General features: G+C 44.4%; 1 protein-coding gene across 3 annotated transcripts in view; it reads right to left on the bottom strand.

The window, feature by feature from the left end:
- Nucleotides 1-657: 657 nt before the first annotated feature.
- scube2 (signal peptide, CUB domain, EGF-like 2) overlaps nucleotides 658-24,568 on the bottom strand; it is an 86,937-nt gene continuing 63,026 nt past the window's right edge. For all 3 annotated transcript variants that reach the window (XM_084309186.1, XM_084309185.1, XM_084309184.1), the window contains 7 exons: nucleotides 17,044-17,214; nucleotides 12,205-12,372; nucleotides 9,894-10,055; nucleotides 4,727-4,924; nucleotides 4,257-4,409; nucleotides 3,678-3,757; nucleotides 658-2,025 (listed from right to left, as the gene is read on the bottom strand). In XM_084309186.1, the coding sequence (XP_084165312.1) occupies nucleotides 1,879-2,025; nucleotides 3,678-3,757; nucleotides 4,257-4,409; nucleotides 4,727-4,924; nucleotides 9,894-10,055; nucleotides 12,205-12,372; nucleotides 17,044-17,214 (1,079 nt within the window). In that variant the 3' untranslated portion in view covers nucleotides 658-1,878. The remainder of the gene's footprint in view (nucleotides 2,026-3,677; nucleotides 3,758-4,256; nucleotides 4,410-4,726; nucleotides 4,925-9,893; nucleotides 10,056-12,204; nucleotides 12,373-17,043; nucleotides 17,215-24,568) is intronic.

The following is a 24,568-nucleotide window of genomic DNA, read 5'->3' on the forward strand; positions in this document are numbered from 1 at the left end:
GCTGTGGGGGGTGCTTAATGTATGAAGGAGTCGACTGAAGGCTTCTTGTCCTCTGTGAAAGCATGCAATTGGTCCACTGATGGATACATTTTGATGTCTAGTGTGTGAAATCCTCTTTCACTGCCTCTGTGCCCGTTTTCTTAGGCAGTTAGCCTCGCTGGTATGTGCACCATTAGCGTTAGCTATACGCTTCAAGGCCTCTTTGCTTTTGGAAAGAATGATTTATAAAAAAAAATATATATTTTTTTGCATTCGACTAAGAGGTTGGCAGTCGACTACGGCTCCTTTCGATCGATTAGTCGACTAATCGACTAATCGAGGTGGGCCCTAATATAATTATACTATATATCTTCTCATATTTGTATAGCCTATTGTCTTTCTATGTCTTTCTTCTATTACCCTGACCATACCTGTACCTCCACTACACTAGCTGGTCTGAAAAGGGACAGTGTGGCTTGTAAAATCCCCATCCCTGTTAAATTGAAACAAATGCCTTGGCTTATCTGCAGTATATCAATTTGCCGCAAACTGAAACTGCGGCGCTAACATTATCGAAACAACTAATGGATTGAAACGACCCACAACATATGTTTACCAGCTTTATTTACAGCATGTTAGATGTACAAACAATAAAAAATATACATACATGTCTTTTCAAAGACATAAGTGAATAGAGCAATTATATTTTACAAAACTCTCTTCACTTCTGATCATTTGTCACTTTTATACCCTGCTATTGCTCTGTATTTCTAGTGACATCACCCCTGTGAGCTTATTTCTTTGAGCAATTTAGGAGCGAAAAAGATGTCTTTGGTTTCCGGATCAGAGTGAAAATAATTGATACATAGGCATTTTGTACAGAGTAACGGACGTGTCCAGAAAAACCCACCCATCTACTTATTTGGGAGAAGAGGTTTTCTTTCTGGACAAGAGGCAAAACATTAAGTTACCTTGAAGCAGCAAAACATACAAAGAGATGTCAGTACTACATACTGTAGGTGACAGGAATGTAATAGCTACACTTTATTAGCATTTCATCTAAGACTTTTTACATCATATACAAAACATTCATTAGGATAATTGCTTTTGTGGCGTCACTACATGCCTTGTAGTGCTATAACGCTCCCGGGGAAAAGGTCACGTTTGTGCTATATTTGTTTCATATACTCAGCAGTATTTCTGTCAACCATTCAGTTCTACGTGTGAAACGTGATTAGTGGCCTATGTTATAACTACAAGATACACACTATATATTGCTGACATTCAGTACATATATCAATAGCTACCATACGTGAGTGTCTTATTACCACACTATTAACGACATTCTCATAACTTCGCGATATGAATTTGTATTTAGCGGCGTTCAAATCGATGTGTGCTACCGATAGCGAAGTGAAGATGTGGTCGAATCTCCTCGGTTTCACCCGAACACCAAGAAATCATAAAAAAATATATAAAAAATAAAAGCAGACTACCACTTTGGATTTGAATCCCGAGAAGGATAATGAAAATCAAATGGAGGTTGGAAAGTCAGTCCAAATGTATTGCTTATTAACATACTTTACAAAAGTATGGGAGAAACAGTGACTGTCAGAGAGGCTTGTCTGGGCATTGCACCCTGCAGGCCATCAGTCACAAGAGGTCCAGGTAAAAGTTCACTTGAAGAAAAAGCCCCACACTCGACAGCTTTCATCAATCTTCAGGGATCTGTGTTAATTAGTGTATAGTCCACTTCAGTACTGGCCCTGTGTGAGAACAGGATAACTAAAGGATGTATTTCACTTTGCACCAGTGGATAACACAGATCGTGTGGCCACCAGTACCTGACAGAAAAAGGATATATCTCCACAGGGCGGGATGACGGTGACCCCCCCCACCCTAAGGGCGTAGGAATCTCAGGACCTTGGAGCGCAGAAATCGGATGAAGGATTTCGGGAACATTTCTCTGGACTCCTGGGCCGTGTAGTTGAAGAAGTTCTGAGGGTGTGCTAACACGTCGAACAGCGCTCTCATGAGCTTCTTGTCCTGTCAGGGGGAAAGACACACCAGAATGAGGGTGGGCTAACACGTCGAACAGCGCTCTCATGAGCTTCTTGTCCTGTCAGGGGGAAAGACACACCAGAATGAGGGTGGGCTAACACGTCGAACAGCGCTCTCATGAGCTTCTTGTCCTGTCGGGGGGGAAGACACACCAGAATGGAAAATAATAAAAGGCCTTTAATCTGTGCAGAGGTAAAGCTAATGCAAATTGTAACTAATAATCATAACTACCTAGCTCATACTAGTCTACCCACATATCGCTGCATGATAGCGTGTACAATAGTGCTGTATATACCGTATATACAGTGTATATTTATTCTTACCGTATATATATCTATCCACATCTGTCTATACATAGCTGCATATAGCTGCTTTACATACCTGTAGATACTATATCTATATCCCTTACTTACTCTTACTAGCTACGCTGCTGGTCAGTATGACTTACTACCATAGTGTCTTTATACCTGTATCACTGTACATATTAATATTACAACTCTGTACATACATCTGATTAGCACTATTACTCAGTAGTACTAATTTATATATTTTATACCCAATTTAATCACCTGTACATTGTATATTACTATTGCACTTTACTGTTACATTTGCACTCTGGTTGGATGCCAGACTTCTTTTCGTTGTACTGTACGTGTGCTACAAGTACAAAATACATGTGAATCTAATCTAATTTAATTAAATGCTAATTGTAACTTGTATTTCTTTATGTCTCCAATAGAGGGTGCTGTAAGAACATGATATCTGTGTCGATGTGAAACAAAAATGTAACAGAATATACAGTGGAGTAGGTTTTAGTCTCCAATGCAGAGATTGGTCGAATTTCATGGAATCTGGAAAACTAAGAATCCAAGACAAATCTATCGTGGAAAAAGGTGAGTGCGTGTATTCAGCAAAATTATCTCTTTTAATTCTCCAACAACATGATCACCTCTCCCTCTCTCCCTACACTAAAGGGTCAAATGTCAAATGAAAATGAAAGTACATTGTGACATCACTTGGGGGACACAAAAGCATACCAGTTAATTTGTGCCTATAGCCTTTAGGAAATGCTCTCTTGTCATTGGTTGTGAATATCTGACAGACAATGTCTGATGATTAGCTTTAAAGGACACCAATAAATGTTCCCATTTGGCTCATTGCCAGCATCACACTAGTTTAACTGTTGTTGGCGACGTTTACGTACATATCTCCTTTCAACTAGTCCCCTCGGTTTAAGACAACATGTCAGCATTTTATGTAATATTTGATGTAATGTGTACTTATTATGCATATGTGTACTTATTTTTATTTACTTATACTTATTTGTACTTATGTTATTGTGCATACCGCAGACAGTTTATTGTATATAAATACCTGCTTTTTAAATTCTGTTAATTGTTTTTATTCCTTTATGAGCTGTGGAGCAAACGGAGAGTAAGAATCCCATTGTACTTGTTGCATATGGCAAATAAAACGATCTGAATATTCCATAATGTACTGAGAAAGGACTCTACTGATCATAAGTAGCAAATAGGACTAGGGTTCCAAAAATCTATCTGCATAAATGGTTCCTTTGCGATGACAAATATAAAGATGACAGTCAATTACTTTGAATACTACAGGTTTAGACTCCATACCTTGAGAATTTCTTGGTGATTCTCCGAGGCGTACAGCCTTCCGTCTCGGACTATATCTTCTATTAACTCTTGGTAGTCCTCTGAAAGAAACCGGTGTAACAAACAGCTTCTTAGTGTCACACTTACCCAGCACAATATGTCAAAAGGATAAACAATATAATTTACCTTTATTAACCCTTTCACTGCCACACTACAGAAGGTTAACCCTTTCACTACCACACTATAGACGGGTAACCGTCTGTAGTGTGGTAGTGAAAGGGTTAACCTTCTGTAGTGTGGTAGTGAAAAGGTTAACCCTTTGCCGTGTGGCAGTGAAAGGGTTAACCTTCTGTAATGTCACAGTGAAAGGGTTAACCCTTTGTCGTGTGGCAGTGAAATGGTTAACCTTCTGTATTGTCGCAGTGAAAGGGTTAACCTGTATTGTCGCAGTGAAAGGGTTAACCTTCTGTAGTGTGGTAGAGAAAGGGTTAAACCCAGACCCCTCTTTTCTTGAGACCCTCCGGTCTCCGTCGGGGGGCAACGTGGCGGTTGTGATTGGAGGATCCAGAAAAGAGGGCGGGATCATAACATGCTCCTCACCGTCATAGGTGACATACGGGACCTGGAAACCCTTCCCGCTGTTCCCCTCGTTGGACCTGAACTGGATCCACAGCCTCTTGGAGCGGGAGGTGAAGGCGATGGGGCGCTCGTACGTCTGACACGTCTCGTAGGTGGTCACGGAGTTGGAGAGGGCTGTGGATCGAGGAGCGCACGTCGTTCTGCCGTTAACTCCAGTCACACCAATCAGGCCGCATTCATTACGTCAATCTAGTCAACTGTGGATAAATCACACATCTATCTCTCTCTCTCTCTCTCTCTCTCTCTCTCTCTCTCTCTCTCTCTCTCTCTCTCTCTCTCACACACACTCACACACAAAACACCCATGCAATTTTTCATTTGACTTACAAAGACTCAGTAAACACACACGCGCACACACGCACACACACACACACACACACACACACACACACACACACACACACACGCACACACACACGGCTGAGACTCACAACTCTTCCTCATGACGAGGAAGTCTCCACACTCATCCTCGATGGGGAGGAAGATCTCCGGCACCACGATGAGGATCCGGCGCTTGTGCGGCGGGGTGATGAACCAGGTGCACTCCACGTTGGCCGGGTAGTTCCCCGGGTAATTGGGGGACTCGATGTAGCCAGTGAAATCTCCCAGCTCTCCTCCACACTGTCGGTCTGAGGAGTAACAGCACCGTGTCAAATACCATGTAGCGTCGTCGTGGTGGTGCGGCTAATTATCTCCGACAGGGTGAGGACACACAGAAGCAGTGGCCGCTTATCGTTTTCACGAGGCCAAAGTGGCACACACGCTGCTCCGTGTTTCATTTCCTCCGTGAAATAATAGGCTTAAAGAATGCAAATGCAAGTCGCCGTCATTGTCGTTATTATTATTATTATTATTATTATTATTATTATTATTATTATTATTATTATTATTATTATTATATTTATTATTATTATTATTATTATTATTATTATTATTATTATTATTATTATTATTATTATTATTATTATTATTATTATTATTATTATTACTGTTATTGTCCTGTGATGTCTTGTTTATTAGTATTGTTATTGTATTGTGTTGTCTTGTTTCATGTTGAAAAGGGAAAATAAAGAAAAACTGTGTATAAAAAAAAATATATAGGATGATACAGACATAAAGACATAGTAGTTGAACATTTATGAAAGCATAAATGTACCTCATATAACTCTCCACAAGTGGCAGAGGCACATCAGACAGGTTTAGTCACTGACGGCTTGTAAAATAGGACCATCAATAGAGGGACCAGGTCTTGGGTTCATTTACTTTCAATCCAAGAAGCAGGTTTTCGAAAATAATTATCCTATGAATGCTCTATTATTACCAAATTAAGTAAATTTTGAACTGACTCAATTAAAGCTGAACTGAACTGAAAAAAAAAAAAAAAAAAAATGCAAATGCGTTATTTCCATGGCCCGGGAAAGTTTGATCGATGTTTGTTGTGAATACGAGCTACACTCTTTATAAAGCCAGAAGGAGGGGAAGAGAGGGCCGGACTCACACTTGTGATGTCAGCAGGTATAAAGTCTGGAGCTCCTGGATGTTGGTTTGAGTTTTTATACCCACTTGATGAGCTGTATTCTATAGTTGTGTTCTCAGTTCTGGAACACCATCCGTGATATACTCAGAAGATCCCCCTGGGTGCTGCTGATGACATCACAAGTTTGAGTTTTTAGCGCTCTAGCTCTTGGATTTGGGAGCGAGTTGTTTGTGTTCACTAGCATCTGTGGACCGTGTCCCGCCGCGGGTATAACACGTCTCATAACACGCCTCACACCGCGGGTATAACACGTCTCATAACACGCCTCACACCGCGGGTATAACACGTCTCACACCGCAGGTATAACACGTCTCATAACACGCCTCACACCGCAGGTATAACACGTCTCACACAGCAGGTATAACACGTCTCACACCGCAGGTATAACACGTCTCACACCGCAGGTATAACACGTCTCATAACATGCCTCACACGTCTCATAACACGCCTCACACCGCAGGTATAACACGTCTCACACAGCAGGTATAACACGTCTCACACCGCAGGTATAACACATCTCACACCGCAGGTATAACACGCCTCACACCACAGGTATAACACGTCTCACACCGCAGCTATAACACGCCTCACACCACAGGTATAACACGCCTCACACCACGGGTATAACACGTCTCACACCACGGGTATAACACGTCTCACACCGCGGGTATAACATGTCTCACACCACGGGTATAACACGTCTCACACCGCGGGTATAACACGTCTTATAACACGTCAGGTATAACACGCCTCACACCGCAGGTATAACACGTCTCACACCGCAGGTATAACAAGTCTCATAACACGGGTATAACACGTACGAATGAATGAGTTTATTTCTGACATAAATTTAAAACAAATGAAATTAATTTAAAATAATAAAGTAATAAACGGATTAAAAAACAAACAAGCAAAACAGTAATGTTCGAAAAGGAGTAGGATGAAGTGTAAACTTATGTATTCCTACCCCCTTCACACTCTATTATCTTATGCAACTCATTAACTCATTTTCATACAACCCAAATTTCCACACTATGAAAAGAAAATATTATGAAAAGAAAATATGAATAAAACAAGGGAGCTGTTAAATCAGAAATGTTTGCATATACTGTATTTTTCACTTGTTGTGCCATACATGTCATATTGTGTTGAGGTCTGGGGGAATGTTTATAAAACAAATATAGATCCTATTATTAAACTACAGATAATAGCTATTAGAATAATAAACAACGCTAGTTACCTTGAATCGACAAATCCATTATTCATAAAGTCCTGCACATAAAAATGAGTAGATATGGTGTACATAAAAACCTTGGAGATTATTTTTCGTGCTAAGAGTAAGAACCTACCAGTTTGTATTCAATGTCTCTTTCAACCAAGAGAAGGAAAGTATAATTTAAGAGGGTTGTGTATTCTTAAAACATTCGTAAAAATGTAAGAACTAATGTAAAAGCTAGATGTGTTTCAATTTTGGGGGTTAACTTGTGGAATAGCCTTAGTGACGGGTTGAAGTTGTGTACTTCTCAGGGGAGATTTAAAAAGGCCCTAAAGGATCAAATAATTCAGGAGTACAGTTTTGAGTAAAACATCAAACATTTGTTTTGTTTTTTTTTCTTAAAAAAAAGAAAAGAAATTATATCTTGCAGCATATTTAACGTTTTTCTTTCTTATATTAAAGTATATTTCGTTTTTAAGAATTGTAAAGGATAGGCAAAAATAAGCATGTGCTTCAGCCTATTCCTTTTTTCGGTCATTGAGTTTGGATTTTGTGTGTGAGCTTACTTTGAATATGTACATTTGTGATTATTTATTATTATTATTATTTTTTCTTTTGAAAGTCCACACAAGTGTGTTTTTGATTGATCTGTAAACAAAGACCGAAAATAAACTATTCATCATCATCATCATCATCATCATCATCATAATAATACTAATGATTTTTTTTATCCACTTTTTCTCCCATTTTCTATATTTTCTCCCATCCCAATTTCGTATCATCCAATTCAACCCTCCCCTGTCACGGACGCTGTTTCTTGCCTCCCACAAGCCGGCTGCAATGTGGACTAAGTCATACATAGCACAAGTCCCCTCCGGTACTTGAGGTAACAGCAGTCGCATCTTTTCACCTGCGCAGCTCGATCTCTCAGTGGCGAGGAGTAACACGTGGGAGGCTCACGCTGCCCCCGACACTTCCTGATTCTACTGCGCAGGCGCACCAACCGACCTGTAGGAGTCGCTGTCCACAACGCCCGATCCCCACCCATCAGTTTCCCACCCCCTAATACGGCCAATGTGTATTAGTACGGACGACCAGCTAAACTGAAAGCAAATGTGGAGCGCTGGGCTCGAACTGACGAGCCCAGCGTCTCCAGCATTTCGTGGCGAGCGCCTTGCCCACTACGCCTCGTAGCCGCCCTAATAATACTAATGATAATCCTGCCGAGCACTAGCCCCTGGATAGGGACGCCAGGGCTCAAGCGGTCAACACAACGCCTCCTCATCCATATACCCAGGGCACGAAATTAGAGCCCGCCACCCGCCATTGGCGGGCAGATTTTACGTTTGGCGAGTGAGACTGAGAGGTCTGTCCGCCATGTGGCGGGCAATCAAATAGTCATGTGAAAACCTATCGAAAAACATGATCCAATTCTTAGCGGAGTTCTCACTCGCTGTCTCAAGCACACAGACATGCAGCGCACTGCTCCTCCTACTCCTCCTGCCCCTCCCGCACCCGTGTAAACACAGAGGCTATTGCCTCGGGCAGTCACCGTGACGTTAGTCTAGTCAGTGGGACCTCCGTGAGCTAACGTTAGCTACCGTTACAAAATGACCCAGTCAACTATTCACTTTTAGTTTAATACATGAGGCATTGTGTAACGTTATCTAGCCGGCTAGCTACTGATAGCTCCTGATATCAACAAATGCTCCAGCAATAGTCTCTCTAGTGCATAATACCTCCGTTGGCTAGGTAGCTCACGTTAGCTCACGTTAGCTCACTAGTCACTACGAAATGTCCCAGTAAACTAAATAGTTCACTGAGGCGTTGTCTTAACGTTATCTAGCCGGCTAGCAGTAGCTACAGATAGCTCCTGATATCAATGTCTTTTATAACATTGATTGATTCGATGCGTATTCGAGCCCCTGGCTTCCATCGCATGAGGGCATGCTGAATAGGGCCCAGCTGCAGCGCCGGAGAATCCTTGCATGCTGAATGTAGAGTATAGGGTCCAGCTGCAGCGCCGGAGAATCCTTGCTGGAGCTGGAGGCTACTCGAGTATACGCACAGACAGTGGAGCTGTTTTCCAGATAGCGAGCATTTTGACTTGTTGCGTGGTGGCGATGTCTCGCAGATAATACAACTACAAGTATGATTATATAATATATATATTTTATAAAAAAAAAGAATATAATTTGGCTGGTAAGAAATATGCTTGGCGGGTAGATTTTCCCCATCTACCCGCCACTGGCCGGTGAGTCAAAAAGTTAATTTTCGTGCCCTGCATATACCTCTGAGATATTGTTACGTTCCAGCATGTGGCTGTTGTATTTGTGTAGTGTAGGTAGTGAGGAGTAGGTTTTTATTTGACTTTTGTATGTATAGTTAGATAGTATATTCCTTACTGAGTTAGTTTTGTTTTACTCAGTTCATTCCTTTCAAGCTCCTTCCCCCCCCCCCCCCACTTGGTTGTGTGTCTCCACCATTTTCATTGTATTAGTCTGTGTTTTTGTTTGATTGTATACACTGTATAAAGTGCACAATATATCACTTTCTTTCACCTACATTTGTTGTGGGCATTGCTTTATTTTTCCTTTGGTTCATTTATCACAAATTACAACACAGTCATCCTTTATGTTATTTACCCCTTCCCCTTGACGTACTGGGGTTGTAACAGATAATAATCATTTTATATGTTTTTTTTTTTTTTTAAAGTAATTTATATTTGTGCTTTGTTTTAATTCCGTATGTATTCCTAACTCGGGGTAGTAGCAGTTCCCCTTTCAAACGCGAGCACGCAGTCTGCGCTCTCGCTCATCGCGCACAAAGAACACAGAAGACGTACTTTTGCACTGCATGATGTTGGTGGAGCCGTCGAAGTCTGTGGTGGTGTTCCCCGGGCAGGCGGTGCAGTGGTTCTGACCGAACTCCACCTGGTACATCCCCGTGGGGCAGCGGACGCAGCGGTGCGTGCTGGTGTTGTAGTGGTGCCCGGGAGAGCACCGGACTGCAGGGGCGGGACACAGGGTTTGAGCTTTAACACTGTGGTGCCACTTAAATACACATGTTAACCCTTTCTAACCCACCACACTACAGACGGTTAACCCTTTCACTACCACACTACATAGGGTTAACCCTTTCACTACCACACTACAGAATGTTAACCCTTTCACTACCACACTACAGAAGGTTGCCCCTTTCACTACCACACTACAGACGGTTAACCCTTTCACTACCACACTACAGAAGGTTGCCCCTTTCACTACCACACTACAGACGGTTAACCCTTTCACTACTACACTACATAATTTTAACCCTTTCACTACCACACTACAGACGGTTAACCCTTTCACTACCACACTACATTGGGTTAACCCTTTCACTACCACACTACAGAATGTTAACCCTTTCACTACCACACTACATAGGGTTAACCCTTTCACTACCACACTACAGAATGTTAACCCTTTCACTACCACACTACAGAAGGTTGCCCCTTTCACTACCACACTACAGACGGTTAACCCTTTCACTACCACACTACAGAATTTTAACCCTTTCACTACCACACTACATATGGTTAACCCTTTCACTACCACACTACATAATGTTAACCCTTTCACTACCACACTACATTGGGTTAACCCTTTCACTACCACACTACAGAATGTTAACCCTTTCACTACCACACTACATAGGGTTAACCCTTTCACTACCACACTACAGAATGTTAACCCTTTCACTACCACACTACAGAAGGTTGCCCCTTTCACTACCACACTACAGACGGTTAACCCTTTCACTACCACACTACAGGATTTTAACCCTTTCACTACCACACTACATATGGTTAACCCTTTCACTACCACACTACATAGGGTTAACCCTTTCACTACCACACTAAAGAATGTTAACCCTTTCACTACCACACTACAGAAGGTTACCCCTTTCACTACCACACTACCCCTTCACTACCATTTACATTTAGTCATTTAGCTGACACTTTTATCCAAAGCGACTTACAAGTTCTGTACGATAAGTCATCAGGAAGGGCACAACTCTTATCAGCTGAGTAACAATGTTCATCAAGGTGTTGAGTGCTACAGTGTAGGTTAGTTTATTAGGACAAGTGCATGACAGTAAGGTTAGTTAGGGTTAGACACTAGAGAAGGTTAACCCTTTCACTGCCACACTACAGACGGTTAACCCTTCACTACCACACTATAGATGGTTAACCCTTTCACTACCACACTACAGAAGGTTAACCCTTTCACTACCACACTACAGAAGGTGAACCCTTTCACTACCACACTACAGAGGGTTAACCCTTTCACTATCACACTACAGAAGGTTAACCTTTTACTACCACACGACAGACAGGTTAACAGTCTGCAGTGTGGTAGTGAAAGTGTTAACCTTCTGTAGTGTGGTAGTGAAAGGGTTAACCTTCTGTATTGTCACAGTGAAAGGGTTAACATTCTGTATTGTCGCAGTGAAAGGGTTAAAACATTAGTTCACAATCAATGCAAATTACACAAATGAAAAGGTGCCATAAGTATGGTGGTATTTGTTGTTAATATACGTCATGTACATTTTCCAGTATCCCTAGATATTTGTACTTATATCAAGAAGTCTTGCCAAGCCACATTTGCTGGCAGATTATTCTACTTGTTTCAAGGACACATTTGCTTAAAACAAGTTTTTATTTAAAATTATTGCAGTGTGGAGTTCTCTCTCCTGATTGGATAAAGTTGGAGCGGGATAACAGAATGTTACTGACCAAAACACTCTGTCTGCTGTCAGAATGTAGAGATATTATTTTAACATGTAGACCACTTATTTACAGCACCTTTAAATAAATCTACTGCAATAGACCCACAAAAACAAGTTCTCTCTCCACAGGAGAGAGAGAGAGAGAGAGAGAGAGAGAGAGAGAGAGAGAGAGAGAGAGAGAGAGAGAGAGATGACCAAAGAACTCAAGTGCAACAGTTGCACCGACAACAGTGTACAGGCGACGCAACACCAGCAGGGGGCGGCAGAGTTCTCTCTTTAACACCCAGCTGGACTACAACAAGCAGGCTGTATGACCAAAACCAGCGCTGTCATGTGGGTCTACAACTGGACGGGAAGGAAGGAGCTTCTCTTCTTCTTCTCACCTCTGGTCTCGCACTCCTGGAAGGACATGGCCCCGCTGCGCTTGGTGAGCAGGCTCCCTCCGCAGGAGAGGCAGGAGGTGCGGCCCACCTCCGGCTGGTAGGTGCCCAGGGGACACGGCAGGCAGGGGATGAAGCCGGCGTGAGAGTACTGACCTGGAGAGCACTGGCCTGGGGTCAAACACAACCACACGGTCCGGTCAGAGGCGCTGCCAGAGCTTGTTATTGTTTTCCATTTCCGTTAAATGGTTAAAAATAATAACTAGGGGTACACTTGAAAGACACTACGGTATGTGTAAGTCATACGGGCCACCAGCGTAGCTAGTAAGAGTAGATAAGGGATATGTACAGATATAGTATCTACAGGTATGTAAAGGATTATATGCAGGTATGTACAGACATATGTGGATAGATACAGTAATAATAAATATATAAATATATTTATATAAATATAAATATATATATATATATACGGTATATACAGCACTATTGTACATGTCAGATTTCTTTTGTAAAAAAATTAACATTCACAACGAGTGAAAAATAATGATGGGTAATTTTGTAAATATGCACTGTGTTTAGTGTAACAATAACAATACAAGCCAGATGATCAGGATCAACAAGGTTTTAGATTAAGCTTGAAGCAGCGGAGAGAAAATATGTAATTTTGGGATTGCGCCTCGACAAATATTAATTTAGTGTCCGCAATGGATATACATTTTATATATTGACATCTACTCATTTGTTTGGTGCAAAAAGTTAAAAGAACGAATTAAATATGGATAATTCGGTGACTAGCAATAATAATGCATTGTGTCTGTTCGTTGAACCCCCGGCCGTCTCACTCGCCAAGAGATGACAATGAAAACGTTACCCCACCTCTCGAGTGCATCTCATCAGAACGTTACCCCACCTCCAGAGTGCATCTCATCAGAACGATACCCCACCTCCCGAGTGCATCTCATCAGAACGATACCCCACCTCCCTCCAGAGTGCATCTCACCAGAACGTTACCCCACCTCCCTCCGAGGGCATCTCACCAGAACGTTACCCCACCTCCCTCCGAGGGCATCTCACCAGAACGATACCCCACCTCCCTCCAGAGTGCATCTCACCAGAACGTTACCCCACCTCCCTCCGAGGGCATCTCACCAGAACGTTACCCCACCTCCGAGGGCATCTCACCAGAACGATACCCCACCTCCCTCCAGAGTGCATCTCACCAGAACGTTACCCCACCTCCGAGGGCATCTCACCAGAACGATACCCCACCTCCCTCCAGAGTGCATCTCACCAGAACGTTACCCCACCTCCCTCCGAGGGCATCTCACCAGAACGTTACCCCACCTCCCTCAGAGTGCATCTCACCAGAACGTTACCCCACCTCCCTCCGAGGGCATCTCATCAGAACGTTACCCCACCTCAGAGTGCATCTCATCAGAACGTTACCCCACCTCCCTCCAGAGTGCATCTCATCAGAACGTTACCCCACCTCCAGAGTGCATCTCATCAGAACGTTACCCCACCTCCCGAGTGCATCTCATCAGAACGATACCCCACCTCCGAGTGCATCTCACCAGAACGTTACCCCACCTCCCTCCGAGTGCATCTCACCAGAACGTTACCCCACCTCCAGAGTGCATCTCATCAGAACGATACCCCACCTCCGAGTGCATCTCACCAGAACGTTACCCCACCTCCAGAGTGCATCTCATCAGAACGATACCCCACCTCCGAGTGCATCTCATCAGAACGTTACCCCACCTCCAGAGTGCATCTCATCAGAACGATACCCCACCTCCGAGTGCATCTCACCAGAACGTTACCCCACCTCCAGAGTGCATCTCACCAGAACGTTACCCCACCTCCAGAGTGCATCTCATCAGAACGTTACCCCACCTCCAGAGTGCATCTCATCAGAACGTTACCCCACCTCCGAGTGCATCTCACCAGAACGTTACCCCTCCTCCGAGTGCATCTCACCAGAACGTTACCCCACCTCCGAGGGCATCTCATCAGAACGTTACCCCACCTCCCGAGTGCATCTCATCAGAACGTCACCCCACCTCCCGAGTGCATCTCATCAGAACGTTACCCCACCTCCTGAGTGCATCTCATCAGAACGTTACCCCACCTCCCTCCGAGTGCATCTCATCAGAACGCTACCCCACCTCCCGAGTGCATCTCATCAGAACGTTACCCCACCTCCAGAGTGCACGGACCGCGGCATATAGAGGACATAATATATATCAGAACCAGAGTAAAGTCATAGTGGAACCACCTTGTCATATATATCAGAACCAGAGTAAAGTCACATATATATCAGAACTAGGGATGTCCGATATTATCAGCCGATATTGGCATTCAAATGTGATATCGGAAATTATCGGTATCGGATTTTATTTTTTGATTTTATTTATTGTCAAAGTATGCATAATGTTGTGTTAATTACACGACAAGAGATATGTAATGTTAATTACCTGAAATTATTCTGTTTTGGGGGGGGGGGGCCTGCATATATCGGTATCGGTTGATATCGGTATCGGAAATTAAGAGTTGGACAATATCGGTATAGGTAAAAAATCCAATATCGAACATCCCTAATCAGAACCAGAGTAAAGTCACATATATATCAGAACCAACCAGAGTAAAGTCACAGTGGAGCCACCTTTCACGTGTCTCCAGAGTGACTTTCTGGGAGTCTGCCGATAGCCCTTCTTGTTTAGTCTATAGGGGGGGAGAAGCAGGCGATGGGATCTGGGACGCAGCCACAAAACGACTGTGATAAGAGTGTTAGAGAGGAGACCAAAACATAGCGGCTCCTTCTCCTTGTAAGCGTGAGTGGGAAGGGGGGCCGCGGGCGCAGCAGCAGCGCCTGTTCAATTCAAATACATTTTGAACGTTCTTAAGCCTTAGGCCTCTTTGACTTTATACAAAGCACAGCATCTGCCAGGGAGATCTTTATCGGGGGCACCATTGCTTCCTGTGTGGTTCATATATTCATAACAGGATGTTATTCATAAAGGCATGTTTAAACTATAAGAGAAAACCTTTGACCATGACCTTTTTTATGGATCTCTGTTTATATATAAAGACAACTCATACAGTAGCCCCTTACTTATAAACAGATAATTATGTGTGTGTGTGTGTGTGTGTGTGTGTGTGTGTGTGTGTGCGTGTGTGTGTGTGTGGAGACTAGGATCTTTGTAGTAGTGTCGTCTTTAACCCTTTCACTGCCACACGACAGAAGGTTAACCCTTTACTGTCACACAACCGACGGCGATAGTAAAGGGGTAACCTTCTGTCGTGTGGCAGTGAAAGGGTTAACCGGCTGTCGTGTGGCAGTGAAAGGGTTAACCTTCTGTGTATTGTCGCAGTGAAAGGGTTAACCGTTTGGTAGTGCGGCAGTGAAAGGGTTAAGGATGTGGTAGTGTTGTCTTTAAGGATGTGGTAGCATTGTCTTTAAGGATGTGGTAGCATTGTCTTTAAGGATGTGGTAGCATTGTCTTTAAGGATGTGGTAGCATTGTCTTTAAGGATGTGGTAGCATTGTCTTTAAGGATGTGGTAGCATTGTCTTTAAGGATGTGGTAGCATTGTCTTTAAGGATGTGGTAGTGTTGACTTTAAGGATGTGGTAGCATTGTCTTTAAGGATGTGGTAGCATTGTCTTTAAGGATGTGGTAGCATTGTCTTTAAGGATGTGGTAGTGTTGACTTTAAGGATGTGGTAGCATTGTCTTTAAGGATGTGGTAGCATTGTCTTTAAGGATGTGGTAGTGTTGACTTTAAGGATGTGGTAGCATTGTCTTTAAGGATGTGGTAGCATTGTCTTTAAGGATGTGGTAGCATTGTCTTTAAGGATGTGGTAGTGTTGACTTTAAGGATGTGGTAGCATTGTCTTTAAGGATGTGGTAGCATTGTCTTTAAGGATGTGGTAGTGTTGACTTTAAGGATGTGGTAGCATTGTCTTTAAGGATGTGGTAGCATTGTCTTTAAGGATGTGGTAGCATTGTCTTTAAGGATGTGGTAGCATTGTCTTTAAGGATGTGGTAGAATTGTCTTTAAGGATGTGGTAGTGTTGACTTTAAGGATGTGGTAGCGTGGGCGGCCGGGTAGCGCAGCGGACTAAGCGTCTGTCTACCACCGCAGAGACAGTGGGATCGAATCCGGCTGTGGTGCCTCCGGCTTGGTCGGTCGTCCATACTGACACAATTGGCAGTGTCAGCGGGTGGAAAGCCGGTGGGGTGGGTCCTGGTCGTTGTAAACAGCGACTCCTACAGGTCGGTCAGGGCGCCTGCACAGCGAGGGAGGGAACTGGGGGAGATAGTGTGATCCTACCACGCGTTACACTTCCCCAGTGAGAGTCCTCGCTGTCAGGTGAAAAGAGGCTGCTTTTCACCTGACAGTGAGGAGTTTCACTGGGGGCATTTCATTGTATACTCGTATGCCGTGACAAATAAAACTCTTGACTTGACTTGACTTAACATGTGCAGAGGTTCACGCTATTTCCCCCAGATCCCCTCCCTGCTGAACAGGCGCCCCGACCGACCAGTAGGAGTCACCGTTTACAACGACCAGGACACATACCCCATCGGCTTCCCACCCGCTAACACTGCCAATTGTGTTAGTAGGGACGACTGACCAAGCCGGAGGTACCGCGGCGCTGACAGCTGGATTCGATCCCAGAGTCTCTGCGGTCATAGGCGAGTGCTTAGTCCACTGCGCTACCCAGCCGCTCCAATACACAATATTTTAAACAGGGTCCAACGATGCCACTGTAATCATTCATACCCTGCGGTTCTCCACCATCATTCATAACTCCGGGTTCCGTAGGTAACCTCACCTCCACACTGCGAGAGGTGCCGGGCCCCGACTGTCCTGGAGAGCCCTCTTCCCTCAGGCCCAGGGCAGACCTCACAAGACATCTGGCCCTCCTCATCTTGGTACGTTCCAGCTGGACACAGAATACATTTCCCCTGGTCCCCGTCGTGGTACGTTCCAACACTGCAGCTCACTGCCCAGGGGGAGGGAGAGAACGAGGCGCAATTAGATAAAGAGGAGCCCGAATAACTCGGAGGATATCTGACACAGAGGATATCTCACACACATGGACACGCGCATATATACACACACACACGCATATATATAAACACACACACACACACACACACACACACACACACACAGTCAGTTAGAGGAGTGGGACACTCGTTTTATTTTATATTTTTTAATCATACAAAACATTGGTTTGGCACACATTCATTTAGTTTGGCAGTTTTTGGGAGTTCATGAGTTTGAATTATGTCCTCCAGTGATGTCATCAGAGGACACTGAATCCTTGTGTTTTGTTAAGTACATCTCAATGAAACAGTTTTTGGTAGTTAATGAGTTTATCTCCTCCAGTGATGTCATCAGAAGACACTGAATCAGTGTGTTGTGTCAATGAAATGATATTTTTTCATCTTCATGATTTACGTTGAGCTGTAATTAACGCAATGATTCAGTGTCCTCCGATGACATCACTGGAGGACATATTCAAACCCATTAACTCTCAATAACTGTCAAATTAAACAGTTTTGGGATATGTATGAGATTTTAATATGGGTGATATTATAAAAACGAAAATAAATAAATCAATCAGCATGGTTTCTCGGTGCAGTGTTCCTTTAAGAGATACTGTCTGGCAGCATTGCTTGGTAACAGAGTTGTGACGGCCAAGGATGCTTGTCTTGACCTTTGAACTATATTTACAAGGTAACAGTCGTAGACAAGATGACAAGGCTCAACAGTAGATCCCGGCATCACAGAACCACATAGTGCTTATAATGGGTTTCTGGAGCTGCCAGAGCCGTTCACACGTTTGACTTGGGCGCATATTATTGGCCATTTTGGTAACAGAGCTGCTACTGGCACGACCTTTGATTGAGATGATTGAGATGATTGAGAAAGGGGTTGTACTTGTCACAAGGTTATTGTCTTCTATCTTCCCCCTGGAAACAATTACTTTTGCCCTGGATTTGCATTGAAACTGACGATCTGTTGGGTCAATACACAACCCTGCCACGTCTGGACTCTGCGTGGAGTTGACCCTGAGCTGAGCCACAGTGCTGTAGGAGTGACGCCACGTTGATCATTACAGGGAAGCGTTCTGTAACACGTAGGTGTGAACGGCTCCTGAGACCAAATCATTCACCCTGTAGTAAACAACGCTGATCATCTCTTATCAGGGTATCTGCAGGTTTCAACAAGTTAAAGACTTTTTAAGACTTTTTTTTATTTATTATTTATTTATAGGAACACGCCAACATTTTGGGAAATTTGCTTACCGTCTTCTCCAGAGAGACAAGAAGATAGATACCAGTTTCCTCTCTGTGCGTTCAGTAGAAAGCTATCTGGTGGCACGTTAGCCTAGCTTAGCACAATGAATGGAAGTGGACATGACCGGTGCTTCATATCCTGTTAGGGAGGTCTGCAGACTGTGCTTCATACCATTCCCTTCCCGAATATAATCTGTGGTACCTTAGCAACGCTACCAGTATCTCTTAAAGGAGCACTTCGCCGAGAAACAATGCTGATTTATAAAAAAAATTATAATATCACTCATATTATAATCTCATACATATCCCAAAACTGTTTAGTTTGACAGTTATTGAGAGTTAATGAGTTTGAATATGTCCTCCAGTGATGTCATCGGAGGACACCGAATCATTGCGTTAATTACAGCTCAATGTAAATCATGAAGATGAAGAAAAACATCAATATTTATTGCAATTGTTTTTCATTGAGCTGTAATTGACACAACACACTGATTCAGTGTCCTCTGATTGACATCCCAAAAAAAATTATAAAAATCTTCTTAGTTAATAAATACATATAAAATACATCTAAAACTCATTAAAGAGTGTCGGCCAGTGTCATCAAACATTGGTTTATGAAAACCAAAGCATGGGAATAAAAAAAAATATATACAACAAAATGCTGTGCTTATAGGCCTACTAGTCATTCATTTATAAAATTGTATTGTAAATTGAGGTGAAAGGTTTACATGACCTTTCACCTCTATTCCCGGTCTACGAGCTCCAATAAAGAGCTTTTATAGATACCGTAGATCAATTTAACGTCATATTTGTTGTTGAAACAACCCACACTGCGAATATGACCAGTTCAGTGTCATGACCGTCCAATCTAACGACTCATCCATCCCGAGAGGTCGCCTAACCGTATCAGTCTGTATGGTATGTAGTAGTATCTAGTATGTGTACTAGTCACGCTCTAGTGTGCATGAGCAGGTGGGACCTCAGCGGGGAGGAAACGCCACCCTGCAGTCAAGACGCACTTATAGTTACACGTCATTATTTTAGAATTGATTTAACCCCTTCACTACCACACGGTAGAAGGTGATAATAACCCTTTCACCGCCGCACCACAGACGGTCGTGGTAGTGAAAGGGTTCACCTTCTGTAGTGCGGTAATGAGAGGGTTAACCGCCTGTAGTGCTGTAGTGAAAGCGCTAACCCTTTGTAGTGCGGCAGACGGCAGGTGATGACGGGACACTTATTCTCAAGGCGGTTAATTACGGCGACATTGTGGGAGGCTTGTGATGGCAACAAACGTCAGACATCATCTCTCTCCCCGGCTGCTTCCACGTCCACTTCCTACGGCTATGAGACTCTCGTACACAATTATGTAAATTAGCGAGTAACACTTCATCGTTGATTCAAATTATATTTACTATTTGCGTAATAATGTTTCATTATTAAATGCACTTACAAGGGGGCAGATGTGTTAAAAAGAAATTGGTTTTTTTCAACCCTTAATCCTGAACACATTCACACACATACAGACTAGGTTTTCTCTCTGCCTCCCCCTCTCTCTCTCTCTCTGCCTCCCCCTCTCTCTCTCTCTCTGCCTCCCCCCCCTCTCTCTCTCTCTCTCTCTCTCGTGCTCTCGCGCACATGCTCACATAAACGCACACGCAAGGCCCAGTGTCAAGCCGATGCAGCTATGCGTAAAAAAAAAAAAAAATCTGACAAAAAGGCTCGGTGAGCTCCTCCACAGCCGCGCCTCTTCGCTCCACATCAAACGGGCCGTAGAGCGCTTCACGGAGGGAGGCCTGGCAGCGCGTCGGGGGAAGAGCTCTTAATGCCATCATGAGCACCTCCACCTCTGGCGAAAGCAGACACAAAGGCAGGGGCGGCTCCCCCTCCTCTCTTATCTCCCCCTTTTAGACGCCTCGGCTTTGATTAAAGGGACGGCGTCGGTTTCTGCCCGCCTAGACCGTAATTAATTTTAGAAAATAATTGTGTCTGTCTGATGATGTGCAGAACTTCATAAGGTGCAAAACGGCAGCTGATTTCACAACAGAGGGAGTCATTAAATGGCCTCCTCGTGTTTAATGTCCTTTAGTGGAAGGCTTTAAAGGCGGGGGGGCGGGGCTATGAGAACTTCTCTTTAGTGGAGAACTTCTATTTAGAAGGGCCCTGACACACACAAACTCCTTTAACGTAGATCCATTGATGAGTGCTTCAACAAATTGTCAGATTTTCTCTTCAATGAAAGAAAATGTAATTCTCTCAAGAGCAATTCATTTTTTTTCTTCTTTTTTTCCCCTGCTGCCTTTTGTTTCTCCTGAATGACCGCGAGGAGCTGTGGCAGCATTGTCTTCAAACAGCTTTTATTTGACACGGAGGGAAGGGGTAGGAGAGAGAGAGAGAGAGAGAGAGAGAGAGAGAGGAGAGTGAGCGAGAGAGAGAGGGGAGAGTGAGCGAGAGAGAGAGAGGGGAGAGTGAACCAGCGAGAGAGGGGAGAGAGGAGAGAGTGAGCGAGAGAGGGGAGTGAGCGAGAGAGAGAGAGAGAGAGAGGGGAGAGTGAGTGAGCGAGAGAGGGGAGAGGAGAGAGTGAGCGAGAGAGAGCGAGAGGGGAGTGAGCGAGCGAGAGAGAGAGAGAGAGAGAGAGAGAGAGAGAGAGAGAAAACCTTGTGAAGCCTTTCAAATGCAAAGAGGCGATTCTATAGAGTCCTCGAATTGATGGCCCCAAAGAGGTTTAAAAGACCTTTCACCTCTATTCAAGTCCCCAGTCTTTTTGCCCACTTGATGACATAGGAGAACAGTACGGTATCACAGCGGTAAGGAGCTGAACCCAATAAAGGGGGTCAGGTTTCTGAAGCCCCCATTCTGCCGCGGCCCAATCGCTTCCAGCGCCCATCACGCCCAGGCCCAAACAGATGATGCTAATTGATTCCCATGGTGTGGCTTGAAGTCAATTCTCTTTTAGCAGTTTAGTGGCTGGGGGTCATGCAGAGTGAACCTGTCCCGGGGTGTGTGAGGGGGGGGCGTGTGGGGGGGGGGGGGGGGGGGTGCGTGGGGGCTAAAGCACTCAAACTGCCAGCTTGAATCAACAGCACTTCCTAAACATTTCCAATGTTAAAACAAACACGCAAACAACTCGACTACAACAATCGAAGCGGACGGGAGCGGAGTGGACACAGCGCCCCCGTCTGGTGCTAACGGGCGGCAGTGTCTCCACGTCACTGCGCTTGTTACGTTTTTCACACGACGGCACAAATCGTTCACCTTTCGACACAAAAAGTGTCTGTGAACAATTAAATGAAAAGCAAAATAAAATTCCTTATTCAAACAAATAATCCCCAAGACACGTGTGTATAAGTGGTATACAAGACAATGTGATCACTGATAGTAACAAGACAGACAGAGAGAGAGAACGCCTGGAACTAAGTATTAAGGGAATAAGGGGGGAAAGCGTTGCTATTTCTCTTAATGCAAGTGAGAACGAGCCCCAGTGAGAGAGAGCCCCAGTGAGAGAGAGAGAGAGCCCCAGTGAGAGAGAGAGAGAGACCCAGTGAGAGAAAGAGAGCCCCAGTGAGAGAGAGAGAGCCCCAGTGAGAGAGAGACCCAGTGAGAGAAAGAGAGCCCCAGTGAGAGAGAGAGAGCCCTAGTGAGAGAGCCCCTGTAAGAGAGAGCCCTAGTGAAAGAGAGAGAGCCCCAGTGAGAGAGAGAGAGCCCCAGTGAGAGAGAGAGAGCCCCAGTGAGAGAGAGAGAGCCCCAGTGAGAGAGAGAGCCCCAGTGAGAGAGAGAGAGAGAGAGAGAGAGCCCCAGTGAGAGAGAGAGCCCCAGTGAGAGAGAGAGCCCCAGTGAGAGAGAGAGCCCCAGTGAGAGAGAGAGCCCCAGTGAGAGAGAGAGAGACCCAGTGAGAGAGAGAGAGCCCCAGTGAGAGAGAGAGAGCCCCAATGAGAGAGAGCCCCAGTGAGAGAGAGAGACCCAGTGAGAGAGAGAGAGCCCCAGTGAGAGAGAGAGCCCCAGTGAGAGAGCCCCAGTGAGAGAGAGCCCCAGTTTGAGAGAGAGAGCCCCAGTGAGAGAGAGCCAGTGAGAGAGAGAGAGCCCCAGTGAGAGAGAGAGAGCCAGTGAGAGAGAGAGCCCCAGTGAGAGAGAGAGAGCCCCAGTGAGAGAGAGAGAGCCAGTGAGAGAGAGAGAGCCCCAGTGAGAGAGAGAGAGCCAGTGAGAGAGAGAGAGCCCCAGTGAGAGAGAGAGAGCCAGTGAGAGAGAGAGAGCCCCAGTGAGAGAGAGAGCCAGTGAGAGAGAGCCCCAGTGAGAGAGAGAGAGACCCAGTGAGAGAGAGAGAGCCCCAGTGAGAGAGAGAGCCCCAGTGAGAGAGAGAGCCCCAGTGAGAGAGAGAGCCCCAGTGAGAGAGAGCCCCAGTTTGAGAGAGAGAGCCCCAGTGAGAGAGAGCCAGTGAGAGAGAGAGAGCCCCAGTGAGAGAGAGAGCCAGTGAGAGAGAGAGCCCCAGTGAGAGAGAGAGAGCCCCAGTGAGAGAGAGAGAGAGAGCCCCAGTGAGACTTTTGATGTTCTTTATTAAAACATGTCAACTAAAAACAGTCAGTAGACACAAAAATCTCACGGCATCTTCATAAATGCCGTGACAATTAAAACTCTTGACTTGACTTGACTTGACTTGAATGAATGAATGAATGAAAACTTTATTAACAGATTGCAGAATGGGTACAGTGCAGTACAGCTCAATACATACAATTGTTAAGGGGATGCAGACCAGAGAAAGACTTTCGTCTTGTTTACACCAGGGTCCCCCATTTCCAATTCATCGTAAAGTTTGACTTGACTAAAACAACACACACACACCCACACACGCCCACTCACCCGCACACACACACACACACCCACACCCACACCCACACACCCACACACACGCACACACACACACCCCAACAAACCCCAAAAACTTCCTTCAGCACATAAAAACCCACTTGACATTCAAATGCATATGTTCAGCCCCTCCTCCCCCACAGTACACATTGCATGCCCCAGTCCCCAAGCATTCACGAACGCATCAACATTTATGTCTCAGTGAGAAATACATGAACTCTAATCTAAGGCATGCAGAAAGCATACCCCTCAGCATAGGCACAGATTCCGTAGGACCAACGCCCCTGATCCTATTCCTACGGGTCACCCAAATGGCTAACTTAGCCTGCCCGTAAATAAAGTTCAGTAAAACGCTCACGGCCTTGTTACGTAATGAATATGTATGGCCGAGGATGAAACTCTCCACACAGAACATCACCCCCAGCTTCACACACAACCCTTTTAGGAACCACAACACCCTATTGATTCTTTGACACTTTAGGAAAACATGGGTTACAGTTAGAGATGTTCCGATACCATTTTTTACTTCCCGATCCGATTCCGATACCTAAGCTTTGGGTATCGGCCGATACCGATATTGATCCGATACCAGTTGTAACTGAGGGGTTACAAAACCCTGACTGTATTAAAGATTGTGATAGATTAAACCACTGCTAATTATTATTGTTGTGAAGGGCCAGATTAAACCGAATATATATATTTATTTATATATATATATTTAATTGTATTTGTATATTCTCTAATATTCCCTGATATCCCTTGTATATTCCTTGTACAATATGCATTGAATATCCATTCTAGCCTACTGAACATCCCATAATAGTCTCCATTCTACTATTGGTCGAGACCTTGGTGCCAGGCTGCCATACCCCTCAGACCCAGTTCAAACGTACCGCTCGACATGTACGAACAAGTCCTAGTTCCGCGTAGGAATTTGGCTACCGCACCACTAATGGGACTATTTGTTCATAGTGCGTATATATACTGCGCTACTAAAGTAGGACTTTCTTTTCAGTCCAGTTTCTTACCCTCCAATAGAGTCACAGACGTAAAGCCTCCCCGCGATGCCACGTGTGGGAGTAAGGCCAAGTTCGGCCTACCATCGGTATTGAGACATCGTGTATATTAATATTTGAATAGTCATATTTGGCACTATATCGTCGAGTTGGACGTAGTCTATTAAGCTAATAA

The sequence above is a fragment of the Notolepis coatsorum genome, assembly GCF_963971535.1.
Source record: "Notolepis coatsorum genome assembly, chromosome: 2".
Classification (NCBI taxonomy): domain Eukaryota; kingdom Metazoa; phylum Chordata; class Actinopteri; order Aulopiformes; family Paralepididae; genus Notolepis; species Notolepis coatsorum.